Source organism: Athene noctua, chromosome 23, assembly GCF_965140245.1.
Source record: "Athene noctua chromosome 23, bAthNoc1.hap1.1, whole genome shotgun sequence".
In the NCBI taxonomy this organism is placed as follows: Eukaryota; Metazoa; Chordata; class Aves; order Strigiformes; family Strigidae; genus Athene; species Athene noctua.
In genome coordinates this window covers 7,904,131-7,924,566 of record NC_134059.1, presented here as the reverse complement: position 1 = coordinate 7,924,566, position 20,436 = coordinate 7,904,131, and the positions used below count along the sequence as shown (strand labels likewise).

At 57.8% G+C, this 20,436-nt stretch overlaps 1 protein-coding gene across 1 annotated transcript; it reads right to left on the bottom strand.

The window, feature by feature from the left end:
• Window positions 1-1,315: 1,315 nt before the first annotated feature.
• On the bottom strand, window positions 1,316-13,853 carry C23H6orf132 (chromosome 23 C6orf132 homolog). The gene is made up of 5 exons (XM_074925472.1): window positions 13,693-13,853; window positions 9,533-9,648; window positions 5,057-5,132; window positions 1,863-4,710; window positions 1,316-1,548 (listed from the first exon to the last, which is right to left on the bottom strand). Exons 1-5 carry the CDS (start codon window positions 13,835-13,837, stop codon window positions 1,443-1,445), a joined length of 3,291 nt encoding a protein of 1,096 aa, XP_074781573.1. The 5' UTR covers window positions 13,838-13,853; the 3' UTR covers window positions 1,316-1,442.
• Between the last annotated feature and the right edge of the window lie 6,583 nt (window positions 13,854-20,436).

Below are 20,436 nucleotides of genomic sequence, written 5' to 3'. Positions count from 1 at the left end.
TGCTTTCCATAAAAGTAGACTAATGTCTCAAAGTGCTTTTCGTTTGTCAGCAATTAGAAAATATTCTCTACGAGTCTTTACACTTATCTTACAGTGATTTTCAGCAAGTTTAGTTATGAGGACGATGATATATTTCTAATTTCAGGAAGTTGGCTATTCAAAACTTTGGCCAGCTATTGTGAGACTGGATTGCTCGCTCTGTGGTACAAAAATACCCTCCCAGAGGCTACTCGTGTCTCCCACCACAGCCCAGAGCCATCACGAGCTCCTTGGGAGGCGCTGGCGGGGAGCAGGGACAGGTGCACCCCCAGCACCCCGACGGGTGCTTACGGCAACAGCGGGAGCCAGCTCCCTCGGGGACGTCCCTCGGACATTCCACACACCAGGAGCATCGAATACTCCACAATCACACCGAAATTTAGCTTCTTAGATCCCCAAATCAGACAAAATAAAGCCAAGTCTAACAACAGTTTCAGGGCTCCGTGGCTTAGCTTTAGGGGTGGGGGTTACGTGGGTATGAAGTGGCGAGAGACCCCCTCGGGGACAGCACCACCAGCACAGCACCGTGGCGAGTCGCTGACACCCACCACCTGAGAAAGGAAAAGGATTCCTCCACAGCTGAAGGCTCCCAAGCGCTTTACAGCCATCCCTGCAGGCCTCACAGCCTTCTTCCATGAGAATTATTACCAGGAGGAACATTAACAGTGACCAAAAGGCACAGAGAAGCAAGGCCCGTGCTCCCGAGGCTGCTGCCCCCCACAGCTGCTCCCTGGAGAAGGGGGCTCAGACCTCGGTGGCAGAGCTGCCCCCGGCCCCGCAGGACAGGCACGGAAAGCCAGGAGCTGGTTTTAAGGCACCGGCATAATTGACTTGTTGGAGGCTGTTGAAGGAGGTGGGGACAGAAGAGGTTAGGCTCTAGGCATCCTAAACTCTATTTCTATCCCGTTGCCCTCACATTCTTATTTTCCAGTTCCCCTACATTTACATACACACTGTCTTGCTTCCATTACGCACATCTCCCAGTTGGTTTCTCCCTACTCCCAAGCATGTTGGATTTAAAACGATTAACAAAAGAATAACCAACCCACAACTGAAAACAATCTCTCCAGTGGCCATGCTCTTTGAAGAGAACTAAGGATGCTTTTTGGCTTGCTTAGAAGACCTATCAGGCTGCAATTTTGAAAATAACACAGCGGGGGAAATCAGAGAAGGAAAACAGTGTTTGCTCATGTAACAAGACAGCAGCCTGTCCTCTGCAGTAACTACTCTCCATGACAGTCTTTCGAGAAGAGCCCAAGTCCCAGGTCCACTCCCCCATCAGTAGTTTCAAGCAGTGGGTTTGCTGGCTGGGTCGGGATCGTCCCTGGTGCCCACGGGGGAGGCGGTTGCCGACCCCGGCGCCTCCTCAGCCCTCCCCAGGCGGCCGAGGGCGGCGGAGCAGCCTATCGATGGCCGCTCTGGTAGGCGTAGGAGATGGGCTGCCGCGCCCCGGGCCGGACCGTGAAGGTGTTGGTGGGTCCGCCGTACTGCGAGCTGCCGTGGGCAGGTCTGGAGGGGAAAGAAGGGAAAGTCACTGAAAGCCAAGGAAACCCTTTGTTTTTATTCTATATTGAAATTTTTTTTTTCTCTCTAATGGAGCAGGGCAACTTTTGTCACCTCACGCCTCTATCCAGCAACGTGGGGAGGAGCAGGCAACGGGTGGAACCAGGGAGGAGGCCCCGGCTGGGAGCGAGCACAGCCAGGGGCAGGGACTCCTCTCGGGCCTCTGTGCTGCTCTGGGGCCAGCCAGGGCCCAGCCCTCCTCTTTCTCAAATCAACGGGAACAGAGGACAGAGGAGGGGTCCGCTCGGGGGGGCACATACCTGCTGGCTGCCACCATGCTGGCGGGCGAGAAATCCCCGTTCTGCCCCTTGTACTTGGCGTCGGCACTGCCGTACGGCGCCGCTTTCCCGGCAGCATCGACGGATGCCCGCCTGCCCTGCGCGCCCGCGGGGCCGTTCCTGTGGGCAGAGCTGAGGCGGCGGGCGCCGTCCCCAGCCGGGGAGCCGTAACCCCCGGGGCTGTAGGAGGAGAGGGTGCCCGTGCCCCGGGGGGCCGCAGCTGCCCGGGGGTAGGAGCTGTCGGGCTCGGAGACGTACAGGCGCTTCTTGATCAGCGGGCGAGGGTTTGAGGAGCGTCTGAGGTAACCGGCAGGGATGCTGTAATCTGGGAACTGGGGCTTGAAGTTGTTATTCCTCCTGTTCTCCGAGGGCAGCGGGGCTGGCGGCTCGTAGCTGCCCCCATAGATGGGCCACCTGAAGTACCGCGGCGGCTCCAAGCCCTGGCTGCAGTCAGGGAAGCTGGGGCACTTGTGGGTCTCCTCCTGACTTGGGAGGGACCCCTCAGCTTCATCCACCTCGTTGCTGAATTCGGGGGGTGGGGGGATAATCCCATAGTCCAGCGCCGTCTCCCTGTTCTCCTCCTCCCTGGGTACGCCATGGCGGGCCGGGCCGGGCTGGCTCGGCTGCGCCGGCTCCAGGAGGCCCCGCAGGAGGCTGGAGGGTGCAGCTTGCTGCTGCCCGGGGAGGCTCGGGGGCTGCGCCTCGCCCGCTGCCCGCACGTCCCGGCCCTGCTCCGAGGAGCTGGAGAAAGATGGAGGTTTGCTCCATCCCGACCCTGCTGTATCCGCCGCGGGCGGCCGAGGCACGACGGTGAAGGAGTAGGGCTTGGACTCATGGCGGTAGAAGCTGGTGGAGGCGGTGTCTGACGAGGCGCTGCCGAGTTTTAGGGGTGGTTTCACCCGTAACACCTCAGCAGCCGGCCGGCCCCGCTGGGCACGCTGCCGGGCTGCCAGGAGCAGCGCCATGGGGGAGCCCCGCTCCACCCGTTCGCCCGTCACAGGGTGGATCAGCACCTCCTCTTGCCCCGCTCCAGAGGCGCCCGGAGGGCTCCTGGCCAAGCTGGTGGGGCAGGGTGGCTCAGCCGAGCCCGAGGCGCGGGGCAGGTCGTCGGAGCCAGCCCCGGCCCGGTGCACTTTGTACTGGAAGACGGCCCCGTTGGGCTGCGGCGCTGGGCTCTGTGCGGGAGAAACAGGGGGCGGGGGGCAGGTGGGAGCAGGGGGCTCCTCCACCACTCTCTGAGGTGGGTCCAGGGGGCTCATGCTGTCGAGGGACATGGGAGCAGGGGTCAAGTTCTCTGTGGCTTTGTCAGCAGCAGGAGCAGGAGGGTCCTCATGCTCCGTCTCATCCTTTTCCACTTCAGCCACCCACGCTGGGAGGGGGCTTGGGGCCGGTTTTGGCAGCACCAAGTCACCGGAGCCAGGGGAGCTCTTCCTCAGGTCAGGGGGGCTCTTCCTCATACGTGGTGTGCTGCCGCCATCCTCAGTGCCCTGCTTCTGGCTGCCGAGTCCCAGGGCAGGTTTCCCTTCTTTCTTCTGGGACAGCACAGCCTCCAGCTCGTTCCTGATTTTCATCACGCTGCGGGTCTGCGCGGTGGGGTTGCTCTCCGGAGCGGGGAGCGCCATGCTGGGAGAGCCACCCTTGGCACTGGGGGGGCTGCTGGGCGCCTCCTTCTCGCTCTCCCCTCCCGCGGGTAACCGCGCGTCCTTCCCGGCAGGTCTGGCAAGTTGGGGCCCACTGAGGCTGTCGGTGCGGTCCGTACCCCCATCCATGGGCCGGGGAGCAGCCGGCTTCTCTGTCGGCCTCTCCTCCCTCCGTGGGGAGAGCAGGAGGGCCGAGAGCTCGTGGCGCAGCTTGCTGAGGTTGTTGGCGTCCCTCCAGCCGTCCTCACAGGTCGGGTAGTCCGGAGGGGGCAGGTCCAAGTCGTTGGCAGAGAGAGTTTCAGACTTTGGAGAAGAGTCTCTCTCGGCTGTTTTCAGCTGGGGAACCTTCTCCATCTCAGAGCCTGGCAGCGGGGACTGGCGGCCAGCAGGATTTTTTCCTTGGCTGAGCCCTGGACCCAGCCTGGGGCTCAGCGGTGGGGGTGTCGGCACGGTCGGCTTGGTGACGGCCTGTCTCAGCAGGGAATTTCTGTGCTCGGCTTCTCCGGTGCGAGCCTTGGCCGCGGGTCTTATGGTGAAGCAGGGCGGGAGGGGAGGCCGGGCGTGCGGCTGCCTGGGGAAGGGCTCCTGCGGGGTGGGCTGGCTGTCCTGCGCAGGGATGGAGGAGGACCGGGCTGGGGCTGGTGGGGGCACCTTGAAGGATCTGGGGAAGGTGAGGTGGGGCTCAGGGCAGTGTCTGAGCTCCGGGCTCTCCTTTGGGCCGGGGACAGCTGGCACCCCAGCCTCGGCAGGGCAGAGCGGCCCCTCGGCATCCACCTGCCTCGAGTTCAGCACCGTCTCGGACTTCCACTTGGAGATGCCGGTGGTGAAGGGTGCCGGGGCCCGGCTGAGCGCTGAGGCACCCGGCGGGGCCGGCGGGATGAAGTCTGGAGGAGCTGGTGTGCTGGGGGAGGACAGGGTGGAGGCTGGAGGTGGCGGAGGGGCCACGGCAGGAGGTGGTGGCACCATCTCAGGCGGTGGCGGGGGTGGTGGAGGCAGCATTTCAGGTGGGGGGGGGACCAGCGAGGCTGGAGGCGGTGGCGCGGGCGCTGGAGCTGTTGGAGGGGGGGGGGGGGGTACCGATGGTGGCGGAGGGATGTCTTCATCCAGGTCATCCCCCTCGAGAGCCTGTGGGCGCAGGTCCCCCACCGAGCTGTACATTCGGTAGTTCCCATTGATGTGGGAGCCAGAGCCTGCAAGGAAGAGCGAGAGCAGGGCGGTGTGAGCACCTTCCACGTCAGCACTGCCGCGGCCAGCATTGCCCCTGGCCAGCTGTCCTCCTAGGAAGCCGGTTTCTTTTGCTCAGCAGCTGCCTTAAAGCTTGCTGGGCTGTAATAGCCACTATGCCCCACCCCTTAGAAATGAATTCATTTTAAACTACTTCAAAAAATAATGAATAGTAGACTCTATTTTAGCATCAAAATCTCACAATCAAGACTATCTGCTCCAGAGCTCGGTACGTGCACACATCCTGCCCCGAGGGCACGGCACTGCTGAGCACTTAGCACCGTCCAGGGCTCTGCAGAGAAGATCCCTTACCAAGAGCTGCTTTTTCCTCAAAGTCTTCTGGCACAGACGGCGTCGGCACAGCCACCCCGTGGGATTCTTGGGCATTCTGCGAGAGTTGAGAAAACGGAGCTGTTAGTCTTACACCCGGGGTAGCAGAACAGAGCTCCGACGAGCAGGCCCTGGGCAGTGCAGCTGGTTGTTTGTCTACACAAGCAGGAGCCTGATGGGATCCGGGGCCACTTCCAAGACACGGCGGCCCCCGTGGCAGCTGCTGCTGACAGGGCTTAAGGGGACGAGCGCAGTGATCGAGGCTGCACAAGCCACAGACACAATTCCCTGCACGAGTCAGGTGCAGAGGGGCTGGAGAGGAGCACGGCTGCTTCACATCCGAGCTTCGGGCTCCTCAGCCCCCAGTCTGCAGCACTAGTTTCTCGCCATTCACGTACCAAGAACATTTAATAGCTCCCACGGGTGCTCTCCAAGCAAGCCCTGCCAGCTCATGCCGCAGTCACGTACACACCGCGCTGAAGTCACGGACAGAATTCCAGCTTTTTGGGAAACTGGCACCAGCATATCTGAACACTCTGGGGAAAACTGCTACTTGTGTGGTTTATGTTTCACTCTCAATTACTCCCTTCGCGCTCAAGCTGAAAACTCCGCAGTGCATTTAGCTGGTACAGGACCGTGCAGTTTAGCAGCCTACACACTTGCGGGGACGCTCGCAGCCCGGGCACTTTGGATAATTACAGCCACCCACCATGACATATTCGTGGCACGTTGACTCACCTCGAGTGCTGACCAGGGCTCCTGCCTCACACGCCTGCCAGAGGCAAGAGCTGAGCCTCTCCTCCAGTGACTCACTCTAAGATTGCTCTGCGGAGGGACTGGAGCTGCTCACGAATCGCAGGCCAACGCACCCGGGTCCGAAACTCAAACTGCTGCTGATTCAGGCTGCCAGCACAGACGCGTGTGACGGGCCGTGGACTGGCCTCACACATCCCCGCGCTGGGAGAGACCCACAGCGAGGAAATAACGCTGCGAGCAGCAGGAGCTGCGGACCCGCTGTGCGGCGCCCGGGGACACAGCACCCCATTCCCAGGCCCCGGGGGCCACCCGTTGCATTCCCCCGCACCCCAGGCAGCTGTTGCACTGGCTGTTCACAGCCCCTTGTGCGAAGGGAAGGGCATCCTACCACCAGCTCAGAGCAGTGGTTTTCTGCACACAAAAGCCTGGATATTGACTGAGCCGGAGCCAAGCCCATGCCCTTTGCCTCCCACTGGCATTATCACTATTTTTATGAGAGATTGCTATAGGATTCCAAACAGGATTGATCAAAGGTCAAGCTGGCTTTATACAGCCGTGCTCAGACAGCACGTTAACATCACACGCTGCCCCAGGAGTGCAGGAACACGGGAGCTGCTGGGGCAGAGCTGACTAACAGCAGCAGCCTGGGCTCCTTCAGAAGAGCCCTGGAACCCCCCCAGCTGTTGACAAAATACACACAAAAAAATACACACGCTTCACTTGTGGAGTCCATCACCCTGCAGATGACCAAAGATCCTCTATAACCACAAGGGAATGAAGCGGTTACGAGCGAGCCAGGAGTGGGAATTCACATCCCTGGGATTGCACAACTGCTCTGACAGCTTTGTGCTGCTGGAGGAGCCAAGGTCTGCTAAGGCGTTAGGACAGACCTGTTAGTGGCAAAACGACAGACTAGGTGAGCCTTACAGCCTCTCCTAAGACCTCTTTACTGGTCCCAAAGGTACAGTACAAGGCAGAGGAAAGATCCTTAACTTCAGCTGAAAGCCAGAGGGAAGACAAAGGCTAACAGAGCTGGTAACGAAGTTGTCCAGCGCAATGAGATACCAAAAACCACAAAGGAAAAAAACCCAGCAGTTCCCATTTGCTATGGAAATTCATTGCTGCCAGTCTCCAGAGCACGCTGAGGATACCTGCTCATTTACAGGGTAACAAAGGTGTCTGAGCACTGAATTAAAAGCATCACATGTTTGGATAGGAGTAGAAAGGGAATGGCAGCTGGAAGAGAGCTATGCAAAGCTGGAGGGAACAGTCCACATTTCACAAACGAGTAGTAATTTTGGACATGTCATTTCAACAGGTCCCGAAAGCTGGGCAAGCCTGTTTCACCCCAAAAATTTCTGTGGCAGTTGCTAACGCTCAGCATCTCTCTCAAAAAACACTCATCCTCACGTCATGAGCTGGCTTCTAAAATGGAAAGCATCTCCAGCACGCTGCCAGTCTCCAGAGATGACTAGGAAGATTGTTTCCCTCTGCTGTGTTTGCCAGGGGTGTGACCAGCCCAGCCAACCTCCAGCTGATTCAGAGCAGGCGAGCCCGGGGTGCTGCGCCAGGAACCTGCCTTTCCAGTTTGGGGTACCTGCCCCAGAGCTGCGTGTGCTCCCGCTGAGGGGACTTTCACTGTAACCACCAGGAATCTCCTGCCAGCGCTGGAGCAGCGCTACCCCCCCGTGCCCACCCTGCCCGTCCTCGTGCTCCCCAGCTCCCCCGGCCCCCCAGGAGCACACGCTTCCCACCTGTTCAGTGAACGAAGGCTGAGGCTGCCCGTTACAAAAACCACACCAAAATACAACTGCCTGGCACCCCGGGCGCTCGGCGAGGCCAAGGATTTCTCCGAATACGAAGAGCTACCCCCAAACTCCTTGTTGCGAGGCAGAGCCCAGGGAGTTTGTTGGTTGACGAAAGGACTTGACGCCCCCCATGCCGAAGCTCTGCAGGAAGGCGGGTGGGCAGGGGGACACGGCGGTACCCCAGGGGCAGGCAGCGAAGCCCCCTCCCCGCAGCGGTGCTGCGGCTCAGCTCGGGTGGCCGAGGCCCGGGGTTTCGGGGCGGGGGGAGCCGAGGCAGAGCTGCCAGGCGGCGGGAGCCCGGCGGGCCCGGCTGGCGGGCAGGGTGTGAGCACCCTCCTGACTCACAGCCACGCAGGCAGCTGCTTCCCGGCCCCCCCGCGCAGGCGGGCGGGTGGGTGGAAAGGAAGGGTTAAGGCGGGAGCTGCAGAACTGCCCCGTGCAAGTATGCGTGTGGCAGCAGAAGCCTCTGTGCCAAGTCAAATCATAATCAAACCTAATCAAAATAATGCAAATACCCAACACAGGCTGGTCCTTAAAAGGCCTTGCTTAATCCTACTAATTTCTTTGGTTAAACCTGTTACTCTCGGCAGACACACAGTGAGAGGGACCCTCATGAGGGCAACCGGGAGGGGAGAAGCCCCAGGGCCAGCTGTGCCCCTGCAGGCAGCAGGATGGCACCACGGCAGGGGCCACAGCCCTTAGCAGGGACATTTGTGCTGTTTGTTCCTCTACCACGTACACTGCCACTAGGAAAGCAGTTGAAAGCTCTAAAAAAAAAAAAAAAAAAAAAAAAAAAAAAAAAGAGTTGCAAAAATTGAGGAGTTTCCCAGATATCAGTCCTACAGTTACCGGACTCGGAGCCCAGGCGAGATGTTTCACCTGCTGTGATCGTTTGGAAGGCATCACAGAGGGCACAACCCTTTTGCAGAACCTGTGTAACCCCATAACTTCCTAATTATGCTCTCAAACAGATATATAAACTCTCTTTCCCCCCAGCTGTCCTCCAGATGACACCTGCACAACCCCATTAGCTCCTAATTGCGCCAGGTGACAGCAGCCCAGCCCAGCCCATTTTCTGCTGAAGGTGATGGCTGCTCTAAAGGACGAGGATGTAGGAGGAAAAACATCCCTCTCACTCAGAGAGGATTTCCTTGTCAAGACCGAACTTTTACTGTCTTCGCTGACCCCCGTGACCCGTGTGTATCCCTTCAGATTTAGCTATTGCCTCTCCAAAATGCCCCTGCGCAGCGTCCACTGGGGTCTCCAGGGGACAGACCTTTGGGAAGGCGTGCTGGGGGGGAACGCTTACGGCAGCACAGCGAAGCCAGCGAGGACCACGTGTGGCTTCTGGAGGCGGCAGGGGGGTCCCAGCTGGGTTAAAGCCACCTCCTGGTCTGCCTGCACCCAGCTGCTGCTGGGGCCGTGGCAGCTCTGCGGGGAATGGTTTCCCTCATACGAAGATTGGAAAATCCGCCTCTGCTCAGAGACCTGCTGCATCATCTCCTCATCCCCCGGCTGTAAACACAGCGCAGTCCTGCTCTTGCTTTCTCCAGCAACAAGCCTGATCCAGAGAGAGATACTGCCAGTAGCGGTTAGATAAAATGCAGCGCAAGCCAGATCTGTCATCTACCTGCTCAGCGATTTTCTTTTTAATTGAAAATACAGGTCTGATGATGCTTACATCTCTCGCCTGAGTATCTCGCCTATGTCCAACACCAGCCTTGAACTCAGATCACCTCCTAATGCCTCGTATCCAGCGTTATTACAGAGTGGTTTTGCTTTTCATTTACTTTCTTCCCTCGGGTGGAGGATGAGAGCAGCAGCCAGCCCAGCTGGTTCTGGGCACCAGTTACACGCTGCCGTAACAAATCCCAGCGGCGAGGCGGATACTCACAAGGGGCAAGAAAGTCAGGAGCGGCCGGACCCTCGGACGAGGTTTGAGCGTTGCTGTGCCAGAGTCGGTCATTGTCCCAAAGCGATTGTCACCATAATACACTTCGATCACGTCACCTGAGGGGAAGAGAACACTGTTAGCAGCAGCAGCACCGCGTTTGAGGCAGCAGGAGAAATAACACTGGACACCACCTCGTTTTAAAAAGTGCTGTAAAGAATTTGCTGTATCAGCTCCCAGGAATGGGCAAAACCCATCAGATTTTGAGGGGTATCTGGGTGTTTTGGAGCCAAGTTGAAGACTGGGGGGGGAGAAAGGTCCCTGGGCAGGCACTGGCAACCCCGACACACACCCGCAAGGCCGAGGGTGCACCCAGAGCTCCAGACACTGGAGTTCTGTCAGCTCAGATTCAAAGTCTGTCCTGAAAGGCTCATTTCTAACAGCAGCTAACTTCAGCTTACCTCAGGAGGGTCAAAACGTTAGCACCAGCACCCAATTCACCCCCCACCCAGACGACATTTAGGGAAGGAAAACACTTTGAGGAGCAACCGGATCGTTCCTTTACCCCGGGGGCAGGAGATGGGTCTGGGCAGGGGCCCACAGAGGCCACACGGACCAGCCGAGGGGGGAGGCAGCAGAGTCTGACCATCGGCCAGGGCAAGCGGGGAGAGCTCCAGGCGGGCTTGAGCGGGTGCAGCAAAGCGCAGCGTGACTACAGGTTCTCCCCTCGGCCCCACCGCGGCGACGGGTCCCCGTCACCCCTGCAGCAGAGGGACAGCGGAGCTGCCCCCGAGCCCGGGCTCTGCCTGGCGGGACGGAACATCTCGCTGCACCGCTGGGCACAGGGGTGGGAACGGGACACGCAGGGGCTTCCCAAGGAGGTTTTTCCCCTCCACGTTCTGCCGGGGGCAGCAGGAGGGAGGGGCTGCAGCTGCTGTCCCTGCCGTGGACGGACACCAGCACCCACAGCATCTTCTGGGTGCCGCTGGCACAGCTCACTGCCGAGCCCAGATGCCATCGGCACTGGGGGACAACTCGTCTTTCCCAAAACGCTTTCTCACTTCAGTCTGTGTTACGGACAAACACACTGAACATCTTCCACAAAATACTACCAGGCGTGGAGATGCTGCGGCAGAAAGGAGCTGCAGAGCCCCGGTGTCACGAGCAGGAGAAGCCACCGGGTGCTCCTGGTTCCCAGCCCTCTTCTGCTTTTGCCTTGAACCACACCTTTTGGGCCAGTTTATTTCTGACAGTGAATAAAGCTCATAAAACTAGTTTAATTACGTTCTTTGTGTCTGATTAACAGCATGAATTAACAAGCAGAAGCACTGAAGCATGTAAACCCCACCTTGGCTGGAAGGAGATACACAAATAATTTGTAGCCAAGGAGACCAACATTAAAGAAAATATGAGGGTTTGAGGAAGGAGGGGGAAAGCGAGCGAAACAGCTGTGATCAGAGTGAAAATTCTGCAGGAGTGTTCCCGCCTTACAGATTTCAATAGTGGTTTCACTGAGAAGGAAGAAGCAACCAACCTTCCCCTCCGCCCCAAAACACAAGCACCAAGAAGTAAATAGTACTTTTTTTGGTTTCGCCTCCCCCTAAAAAGTTTGGAAGCAGTCCTCAAACCCCAGCCCATGCTAAAGTGTCCCCAGCCCACCACGGACTGCCATGGCACGTAGCTGTGGTTCTCACGAAGTCTCTGCTCTCCTCGGATGGGCAGAGATCAGGCAAGAAGCTCCCAAGGAAACAGAGCTTTATGCCAAGTTCAGTGAGAGGAAAAAAAAAAAAAAAAAAAAAAAAAAAAAAGAGGAGGGCAAATGTGTGCTCCCACAGAAGGAAAACACTTGTGTGAACACCTGGAATGAAGAACCTGACCATGCCAGGGGCTGGGTGTGAGCTACCACAGCCTCAGCTGAAAGGTCGGAGGCAGATAGATTCTGCACAACCTTGAAACACGCCACTGAGTCCAGCAAGCGTGGAAGCTTTTCCTTCCTCCCACCCGCTGCACCACGAGTTACCCTGGGATACACCCAGGAGTATCCATCATGCTACTACTCTCCTTACTTATTCCCTTATCCCAGCCTTCCCCCACTACAAGGGTTTGGTTTTTTTTTTTTTTTACAAAAGGGACATTTTCTTCAGCTTTCAAAATACCAATCTGTCTGCACTTTGGTTAGCGTGGTCCTACCAACAGTTTAACATTTCCCTGCCTGTGAGGCACCCAGGCAGGAGCTGCTGGAGTCCCGAGGACAGCAGAAATGGCAGCAAGTTGTTCTTATTTTTGCATAACCCCCTGGGTGACCCCACATTCAGCGAGTAAGCAGCAAGAATTAAGGCCAAGGCAACATGAGGGTTTGGATTCAGACAGCTTTGCAGAGCAGCAATAGAGTAGTGCAGAGACTTGAAGTGATGAGAGTTTTATATTAAACAAGACACTAGGTAAAGTCAGTGAGAAACTGGATTAAAGATCACAAGGTCTTTGATCCTAGATTACTAAGCATCACTAACCTGAATGCATTTAATTAAAGTAAAATGAAGTGCTTGTAGTTGTGTTTTCTTTGCTAGATAAACAGGACTTGCCTGCTAAGGGCTGTCACCAGTAAGACCTGTGCTCTGCCAGCCTCGTTTCCTGGAAGGAGGGAGGAGGAAACGCCTTCGGAGGCTGTCGGAAGCGCCTGGCCCCAACCACACTTTGGCCACTTTTTGACAATCAGCCCGTCCTGGAGACGTTTGTGTCCTCTCAGTCATGGGAAACAAAATAAGCAACCTGCAAGACATGTAATGGGACCTCTTCCTACTGCGGGGTTGCATCACCTGGAGTGGGCGTAGCGGGTTTGTCGCTGGGGTACCCACAGCGCCCAGCGAGGAGGAGGCATCTGTCACTACATTCAGGAATCTCTGAGTCAGGGACAGGCAAACCTACACCCATTCCGCGTTGCTTAACTTGTGTTTATTTTGTGTGAGAAACTAAGGTGGGGATTCGCAGCAGCAGCGGAGCCCTCTGGCAGCAGCGGTGGCACGAAGCTACGCAGCAAACGGTCAGGAAACGGGGCCAGGACCGGGGCTCCTCGGGTAGGACGGGGGCACAGTGGAAATCCAGTACAACACCACCTGCCCCTGGGACTGGGGAGCTGCGAACGCGCCGTTCCTCAGCGCCAGCCCCTGCCCCAGCAAGACGTTCCTGCCAACACGGCCGCTCGGCTTCTGTGTGTCACACTCCCCTACACAAATTAAATTAACGACATAAATGCCAAGAGGATGCTAAGGAGTGATTCGATGGCTTTTATTTACGCGCAGATTTCAAGGGCTCCTGGCTTTTACTTGGCAAGCCGATCCGCACAGCAGTTCCCCACACCTGAAAGGAATACCTTTGTACTGCAATTGCAGCCACGGAAATCAGGCTTGTAATAAGCAGACACAGGGAACTTTTTTTTTTTTTTTTTTTGAAGTCCAAACCACATCAGAGAGAAGCTCGAATCCTCAGATTTACGACAGTTAGAAATCAGCAGTTTGCCTTTTGCGTTTAAGAGTCGCGTGAAACTCCGCCACATTTTCATTTTATCTCCGTTTCACCGGCCCGGCCTGGAGGGTGTAACCCCCGCAAGAGCTTTCAGAGTCACGGCTCCGCATCGCCAGCTCAGCGCGCAGCGCTTCCATTTTTAAGCTTGGGAGCGTTTATTGGAATCTTACAGCCACAAAACTTCATCCACAAGCTGCTATCTTTTATCTACCTGGCTCCATCGCTATTAATTTGGCTCCCTCCTACATGAGCCTCCAGGGCACAGTATTGCAATTAAAACCACAAAGAAATACAAATAAATCCTGAAGAAGATGCAACCCTCAGCTCCCCCCCCCACACACAAGAAACAGGTTTATGAGTAAATCGCAAAGCCCTGGCAAGTAGCAGCTCAAACATGGCGTGGGAAAGCGCTCCTGGAAGCAATAAAACTGATTCGCAACTCTATCTCAGCCTGCCTGAGTCAAGTTTAACTTCCCGGAGCGGATTGCGCCCCCGCGGGAGCAGCGAGCGGGGCTTAAACCGCCCCGGCGGCTCCGGGGCTTTGCGGGGAGGTTTAAACCCGCGCTTTGGGCCCCCGGCCCTGCCTAACACCGCTGCGGGAGGAGGAGGAGGAGGAGGAGGAGGAGGAAGGAGCCACTGACCGGTGCCACCCGCGCTGTCCGAGGTCACCTCCTGCGTGAGGATCCAGGGCGGGTTGGGAGCGAAGAGGGAGGCGGCGGCGGGGCTGCCGTGGCGCTTCCCGAAGAGGCGGCTGAAGGTGCCCTGCACGGAGTGATGCTTCTTCATCCCGGCGGCACCGGGCGCTGCCCGTCCCGCCGCTGCCCGTCCCGCTGCCGCCACCGGGCGCTGCCCGCCCCGTCGGTCCCACCGGGCAGCCCCGCCGCGGCCGGGCGGGCGCGGGGCCGGGACCGGGGCCGCTGCCGGGGCGGGGGAGGGCCGAGCCCCACCTCCCTCCCGCCCCTCCTCCCGCCCGCCCAGGTGCCTCCCGCCGCACCGGAGGAGCCGTCGGCCGCGCCCCGCCCGCCCCGGGGCCGCGGAACCGCCGCCGCGGGTCTTTACCGGCGGGCCGGGGGGTGGGGGGGCTGTTCCCCGGAGCCCAGCTCCCGGCCCAGCCCCGGGGGGGGCTCCGGCAGCCGCGGGGGGGCCGCAGACTGGTTGTCAGCCCCGTCCCGCTGCCGGGGGAGCGGGGACAGACGGGGTGACCTCGGGGGTCAGCGGGGTCCGCGGGGTGCCCGTAGCTGAACCACCGATTCCCCGTCAAAAAGCCCAACGCCGCGCAAACGATCGGCCTCGTCGAGCTGGTGGCACGCCGAGCATTTCGGTTTCGAGAGTTTGGATCCCTCTCGCGCTGTTTAGCGTTTATGGGGAGCCCTGACCCGAGGGCTGGGCCCCCCTCCCCGCCACCTCCTGCGGCCCCGCGTGCGCTGGGCCTGAGGTCCCCGTGCGGGGCCTGGAGGTGTCCTTGCCACGCAGGGAAACGTCAGCCCAAGGCAGCCGAAGCCGCAGGGTAATCCTTTCCCTCTGCCGTGCGTAAGCTGGGAGGAAAATCAGCGCCGAGTTTTTAGGAAGCGTCTTACGAAGCATTAACCCCCCCTCCTCCACGTGTACGAGCCCCTCTGCGGGTCCCTTCGGGCTCCGTGGGATCGCGCACTGCCAGGGCCATCGCCCTCCCCGGCGCGACCCGCGGGGCTCCGGGGTTTGGGATTTCTTTGATGCAAAAGCTCAGAGGCAGCGGGGCTTGACACCAAGTCATGTCTTGTTTCAGGGCCAAAAGCAAGCGTCCAGCATTGCCAACGATTTTCTGTGCCATGCAAGAAAAAAGGGAGAGTTAATGAGTAACAATGCTTATTAATAAATGCCGGGATTTCTGGAAAACTTTAAACCCAAAATAGCTGTCGAAACATTAACTCTGAAACACAGCTCACAGCTCATCCTGCCTTCTGTCTCTATTTCCACCACGCTTTGAGAGTCAAAATGACAGAGAATTCTTTCCTCTGTGATAAATATCACTTATTTAATCACTTTGAAATGATGCTTTTCATGACTTTTTTTTTTTTTTTTTTTGCCGCAAAGTCCAAATTAGGGTAACACACTAAATCACCCGTGAGCAGTGAAAAATGAGCACTGTGATGATATCTCAGAAGGGAAATCTGACCATGGCATAAACTGTCAGGCAGGGCTTAAAGAAAGTGAATTAACGTGAATGGCAAGTGGGGAAAGCCAAGGAGAGTTCACCTGCCGTAGCCCGTGGGTTCATGGGCTGTGGCTGCAGTGAGGGGCTGTGATTACGTGACAGTTTCCAGGACCCCAGCCCGGGCTGTGCCGTGCATCCAGACAGGCGGTCGGCCGCCGTTCCCCGCTCCGGGCGCAGCGCGCGCCCCGCTCCCGCGCCCTCCCCAGCCCCGCTCCGGGAGCAGCGGGCGATGCCGAAGGGGTGGCTCCGTGCCGTGCACGAGGCCTGCAATTAGTGGGACTCGCACCCTTTCTGACAGTTATCTTAACTGCTGTTTGCGTGAGACGGGGGAAGGAAACGATCCTGCGAATCCTGCGAAGATCTGCCCGAGCGTGACCCTTGCAGGCCCCGGGGCTCGCTGCGCCCGGGACGCCCCGCAGGGACCCGCAGGAGAGGGGAGAGTCCTGCCCGCAGATAAGAGTGGTAATAGGATGGAAACTGGGGAGCAGCATTCTGCCCAGGAGAGCCAGAACCCGTCCAGCTGAACTCCAGGCATTTAAAGAAAAACCAGTGGCACCTCTGGAAGGCAGAAAGGAGGCGAAGGACCCACGTACGACTGGAAAGACAAAGGACACAACATCTTTGCCAGGTAGGCAGGACACGTGCGCTTGCTTTCAGTCTTTGACTCAACAAATTGAACAGGGTATACAGGGAGACAAAGTCAAGGAGAAGGGGAAGGAGAAGAGCTATTTTAAGAAGAGAAGCCAATAAAATCCCACGGAATGACAAAGCCTGGGCTCGTGCGCGGAGGTGTCCCACAAAACGTCGTTACACCAGAGAGACTTCAAAGGGGCCGCAGGGCTGCGGCGATGCTCTGCGGGAACAGGAAAGTGTGATTCAGGTCCCGGACAATTGCTCCCGAGCTGCTCCTCTGCCCCCGGGCAGGGGCAGGGGGGACTCCAGCAGCACCTCTGAGCTCCAGGGGCGGTGAGCTGTGCCCGTGCCACCCCACCAGCGATGGGTTTGCCTCACCCTGGGTGGTGAGTGTAGGAAAACATCTTTCTCACAACATGAAGGGATGTGTGTTTTGAGGTGAATTTATTATCCCAGTGAACACAAGCTGCTAAACAAGCCTCCAAGAGCTCATGTGCACACTCCCATGTAGTTATTCCAGATTAAAAATATTTTTTCTTTCTCTTCCACCTCCCGGAAAAGCTCCCCCAGACGACCAGAAAAGGCTCAGGACTAGCAAGAAGAGCGTGCTGGGTATGCTGCTGGGCAGGCCGACTTCTGCAACGTGCAGACTCAAAAGATGCCCCGTTGGTGGCAAGGCTGTGTTTTTGGGAGAGGACGGCTGCCGCTCGCTGCGATCTCCCGAGCGATCGAGGCCACACAGCGAAAGGGCCAGGCGGGCCGGGCTGGGCGCAGAGCACGGGAGAGCCCCTGGGAGATCGCCAACAGATTCTGTGGCATCGAAATAGCCATGTGAGCGCTGCTCTGATGTAACACACCGCAGTGTGGGGCTGCCTTTGATCCTTAAACGGGTAAACACCCCAGAACAATCTGCCTTTGCATCAGCGGGAGGAGCTGCACCCCGCCGAGGCAGATCTCGCCCGGCCACGCTCGCAGGTGTGCGAAGCGCTTGTGCGGGGCAGGTCCCCAGCCGGACCCGGAGGAGGGACGGGAGGAGAAACCCTCCCGTGTGGCTGCAGGACAGCAAATTGCCGCCGTGGAAGGAGGGACAGCTCATGTCTCTAGCGGGGAGCGGGTCCACGCTGCCAGGGCCACGTTTTGGGGGGGCGGCAGGGCCAGCAGAGCAGCGGCGGTGGCTCCTGTTGGGTGCAAACCCTGCCCTGTCCCATCGGGCCAGGAGAAACAGCACCCTCCTGATCTCACAGCCCAGCCCCTGCGCTGCTCCGCACCCTCTGCCCGAGCAGCCCAGCGCAGTCTGGGCACCCGTGTGACAGCCACCACCCCCGTGACACCCCGGTGACACCCCGGACGTCACAATGGCCTCAATGACCCCACAGTGCTGCCTCTGGCCTCCACCCCCCCCGCCGCAGAGATGACCTCACAGGTGGGAGCCTCGTGCTCACAGTGTGGCAGGAGGGACTCCTGCTCGCCGTGTCCCCTTCCGGAACACCCTTCTGGGACAGAAGGCTCCTGGTGGTGTCGGTGTGATGCCCCGTCCCTCCCCTGCCGCGCAAATCCCGGCTGCACCATCAGCCAGCTTTTCCCCCGTGGCCGCTGAGAGCTCGGAGCAAGCTGCACGTGGTAGCCCTGGGAGGGCTCCGTGGGCACAAGTGAGGAGCTGCAAGTATGGGGGTCCCCGGAGCAGAGTGAGGGGGGTGGCAGCGGAGGAGAGGCAGGATGGGCAGCGCCAGCAGCCAGGCGGGGCCCCGGCAGCTGCCGGGGGGAGCACTTCATCTGGGGTGGACGTCTGAACCCTTTCTTGGTTACTGATGTCAGGCCTTCTCTTGGTGACCCCCCCTGCGAGGATCCTGAGAGATAACAGACGATCTAGGAGGGATTAGGGATCTCTAAACGTATGACTGGATGCAATAGGATTACGTGGGACTCTAATTCAGGCACAGAGCTCTGGCAGGGCCATCAGTAGCGCTGTGGACGTTGAGCTGGTGCTTCCCCTCAAAGACAGCGATCACGTAAGCAGGTGCACTCACCCGGGCGCAGAGGATGTTCCTGCCAAGCTCGAGATGCCCCAGAGGATGAGCAGGAACCCCCAGGGCAGACGAACCCCGTGGCAAGAGCGAAGCCCCAAGCTCAGCGCTCCCTGGCGTGGTATCCTGCCCGTCACTGGAAATGACTGTCAGCCCTCGCCGCTGAGCACACGCAAGGCTTGCACATCTCGGGAGCATCTACATGACTTAGCAGTTGGGTTTTCAAAGCAACTGTGGCCTCACCTCCGCCCCCAAATGTGCTGCTGTGATGGCATAAATGCCTCCCTGCTGGGTGGTTGCGGTGCAGTCGTGTGTGTACTTGTCTCTTATCTTCCAGAGCGAGAAGGGCCATGAGCTATAATCACGCATGTGAATCTAATCATTTCTGAACAAATCTAAGTGTGCTCAGAGCAGGGATGCACAAACCACCCTGAAATGACTGTAGAGGTACAAAATCTGCTCTTCTGGAGTCAAAAATCCCATTATTTTATCCCCCGTGGAAAAAATAGACTGACATCTCCTTAGGGCAGCGACTGCTGAAATAACAACACGTGCTGAGCTCCAGCGACGGAGCCTCTCAAGCGTCTGGCAGGTGGCTGTACCGGGGAAACGAGCGACGAAGAGAGGTGGTGAATCGGGGGGGTCTGGTCATTTCCCTCAAAGGCTTTAAGGAGATTTCTAACCAATTTGCGGGTGTCCCCCTCCTAATAGGTTTAGGAACCAGCGTTCAGAGCCAGCTACAGGGAACAGAAATAGAGCACCAAGTAAGCCGGGGCGTCACGGAAACTAGGAAACCTCTTTACAAGGTTAAAAATAAAGCCAGACAGCAAAGCGTTTATTCAGGACGCCCAGGAGTAGAGCGGTTAATTGCTGGGGGAAGAGCCAGTTTCCATTAGCAGAGAGGTGTCATCAATGAAAACAAGATAACTGAGTCACGGTTAAATAACATCAATCAAGCCCTTCGAGTCTCCTTGTGTGCATTCCCTCAGTAGGCTTTGTTGCTTTGTTTTAGTTTCACCGAGTCACTTCCATATTTCCAGCACATCATTTGATTTCAAGCTCACTTTCTCTTTAAGTAACGCCACCTTAGATTTTTAGCTACGGAACTGTAAATCCTTGGCTCCTCAGCATTTCTAGTGCGTGTTGCCTGCCCCGGCAGTGACTGTCAGCAGGCTGGCACTCCCCGAGCTCTCCTGGTTTGTCTGACTTGCTGCTTTTTGGTCACCGGTACACAACTCTTGCCTTGGGGCCTTAAGCGCTGGTGAGGATGGCAAAGGGGGGGGCAATTGCAATGTATTTGTCTGGCTCTTTTGCTCCACAGATGACTAAAGCACCGGAATCCCCTGGCAAAGACCCCAAGAGACCACAGGGGATGGAGGAGACCAAAGCGATGCAGGAGTCTCACACGCCGCCCGCCCCGGCGAGCCAGCAGAATCCAGCACGTCACCGCAGGGACCAGCCTTTGGCCACGCGCTTCACTCCTTTTGTCACCCATTTTGGGGGCTGTCAGCCCAGCTCCTTCAGGTTTCTCTTTTATGAACCATGTTTCTCCAACTCGTACAGCCCCTTCTACACTGCGCAGAGACCAACCTGCGGGTACCGCTACCGCCGGGACACCGATCACACCAAGAAGGTGATGGACGTCCCGAGTGCAAACATCATGAAATGGAGACCCACCCCGGACACAAAGCCGTGGTCGAGAGCAATAAAGCCCAAGCAATGAAACCAGTGACCCGTGTGACTCCAGCTTCCCGTCAAGTGTCTGAGTTATGACCAGCAGTGAGCACGTGAGCCGAGGAATGGGTGGTGAGGCTGTGTCACTGCTCCCCAGAAAAACACGCAGTGTGGATTTTGCTCTAAAAACCCGGTCTGACTTGTCCTGTCATTTATTGCCAACTGCTTACGCAGAGGCACTGGGTGTCAGCAGCACACGGCACTGCGTGAATGGCTGCTCAGCCAGGCTCCTCTGCGCAAGCCAGGCCTTAGCACACGCCGCAAAACCCGGGAAGGGTTTGCCGGCTTCTTCAGCTCATCCTAAATTCTGGTCCTTCTTGAAAGGGCATCTTTCACTGGGCTTTCCTAGACACAGGCAAAGTACAGTTCTTAGTGAACGGAGAAGCATGTTTCATTGGTGGCCCTCAGAAATGAGAGAGTAATAGGAGCTGAAACTCAGGCAGCACGACCCTGCGGCTCTGCTCCAGAAGGCAGCATGAAGTGGTTCAGCTTTTGCCTTGCCCGTTCTGGAGAGCTGGATGCCCCGTTAGCAAGTACTTCTTGAAGCAGCCAGCGAGCCTGTATCCACATTTAACAAGCAACTTTTCTGCTGTTAATGTGTCCGTCTCAGCACTGCAACCCCTCTCTGTGCTTCAGGACAGGCTACCCCAGCCCTGTCCCCTGTGGTGGGGGGGTCAGAGCTGGGGACACCCTCTGAAGCTTCCAGGTGCTGTGTGCAGCGGGGACCTGTGCCGGGTGCTGCTGGCGAGAGCAGGATTAGCACACCCAATTAGCATTCCTCAATCTAATTCCTTTGTCAT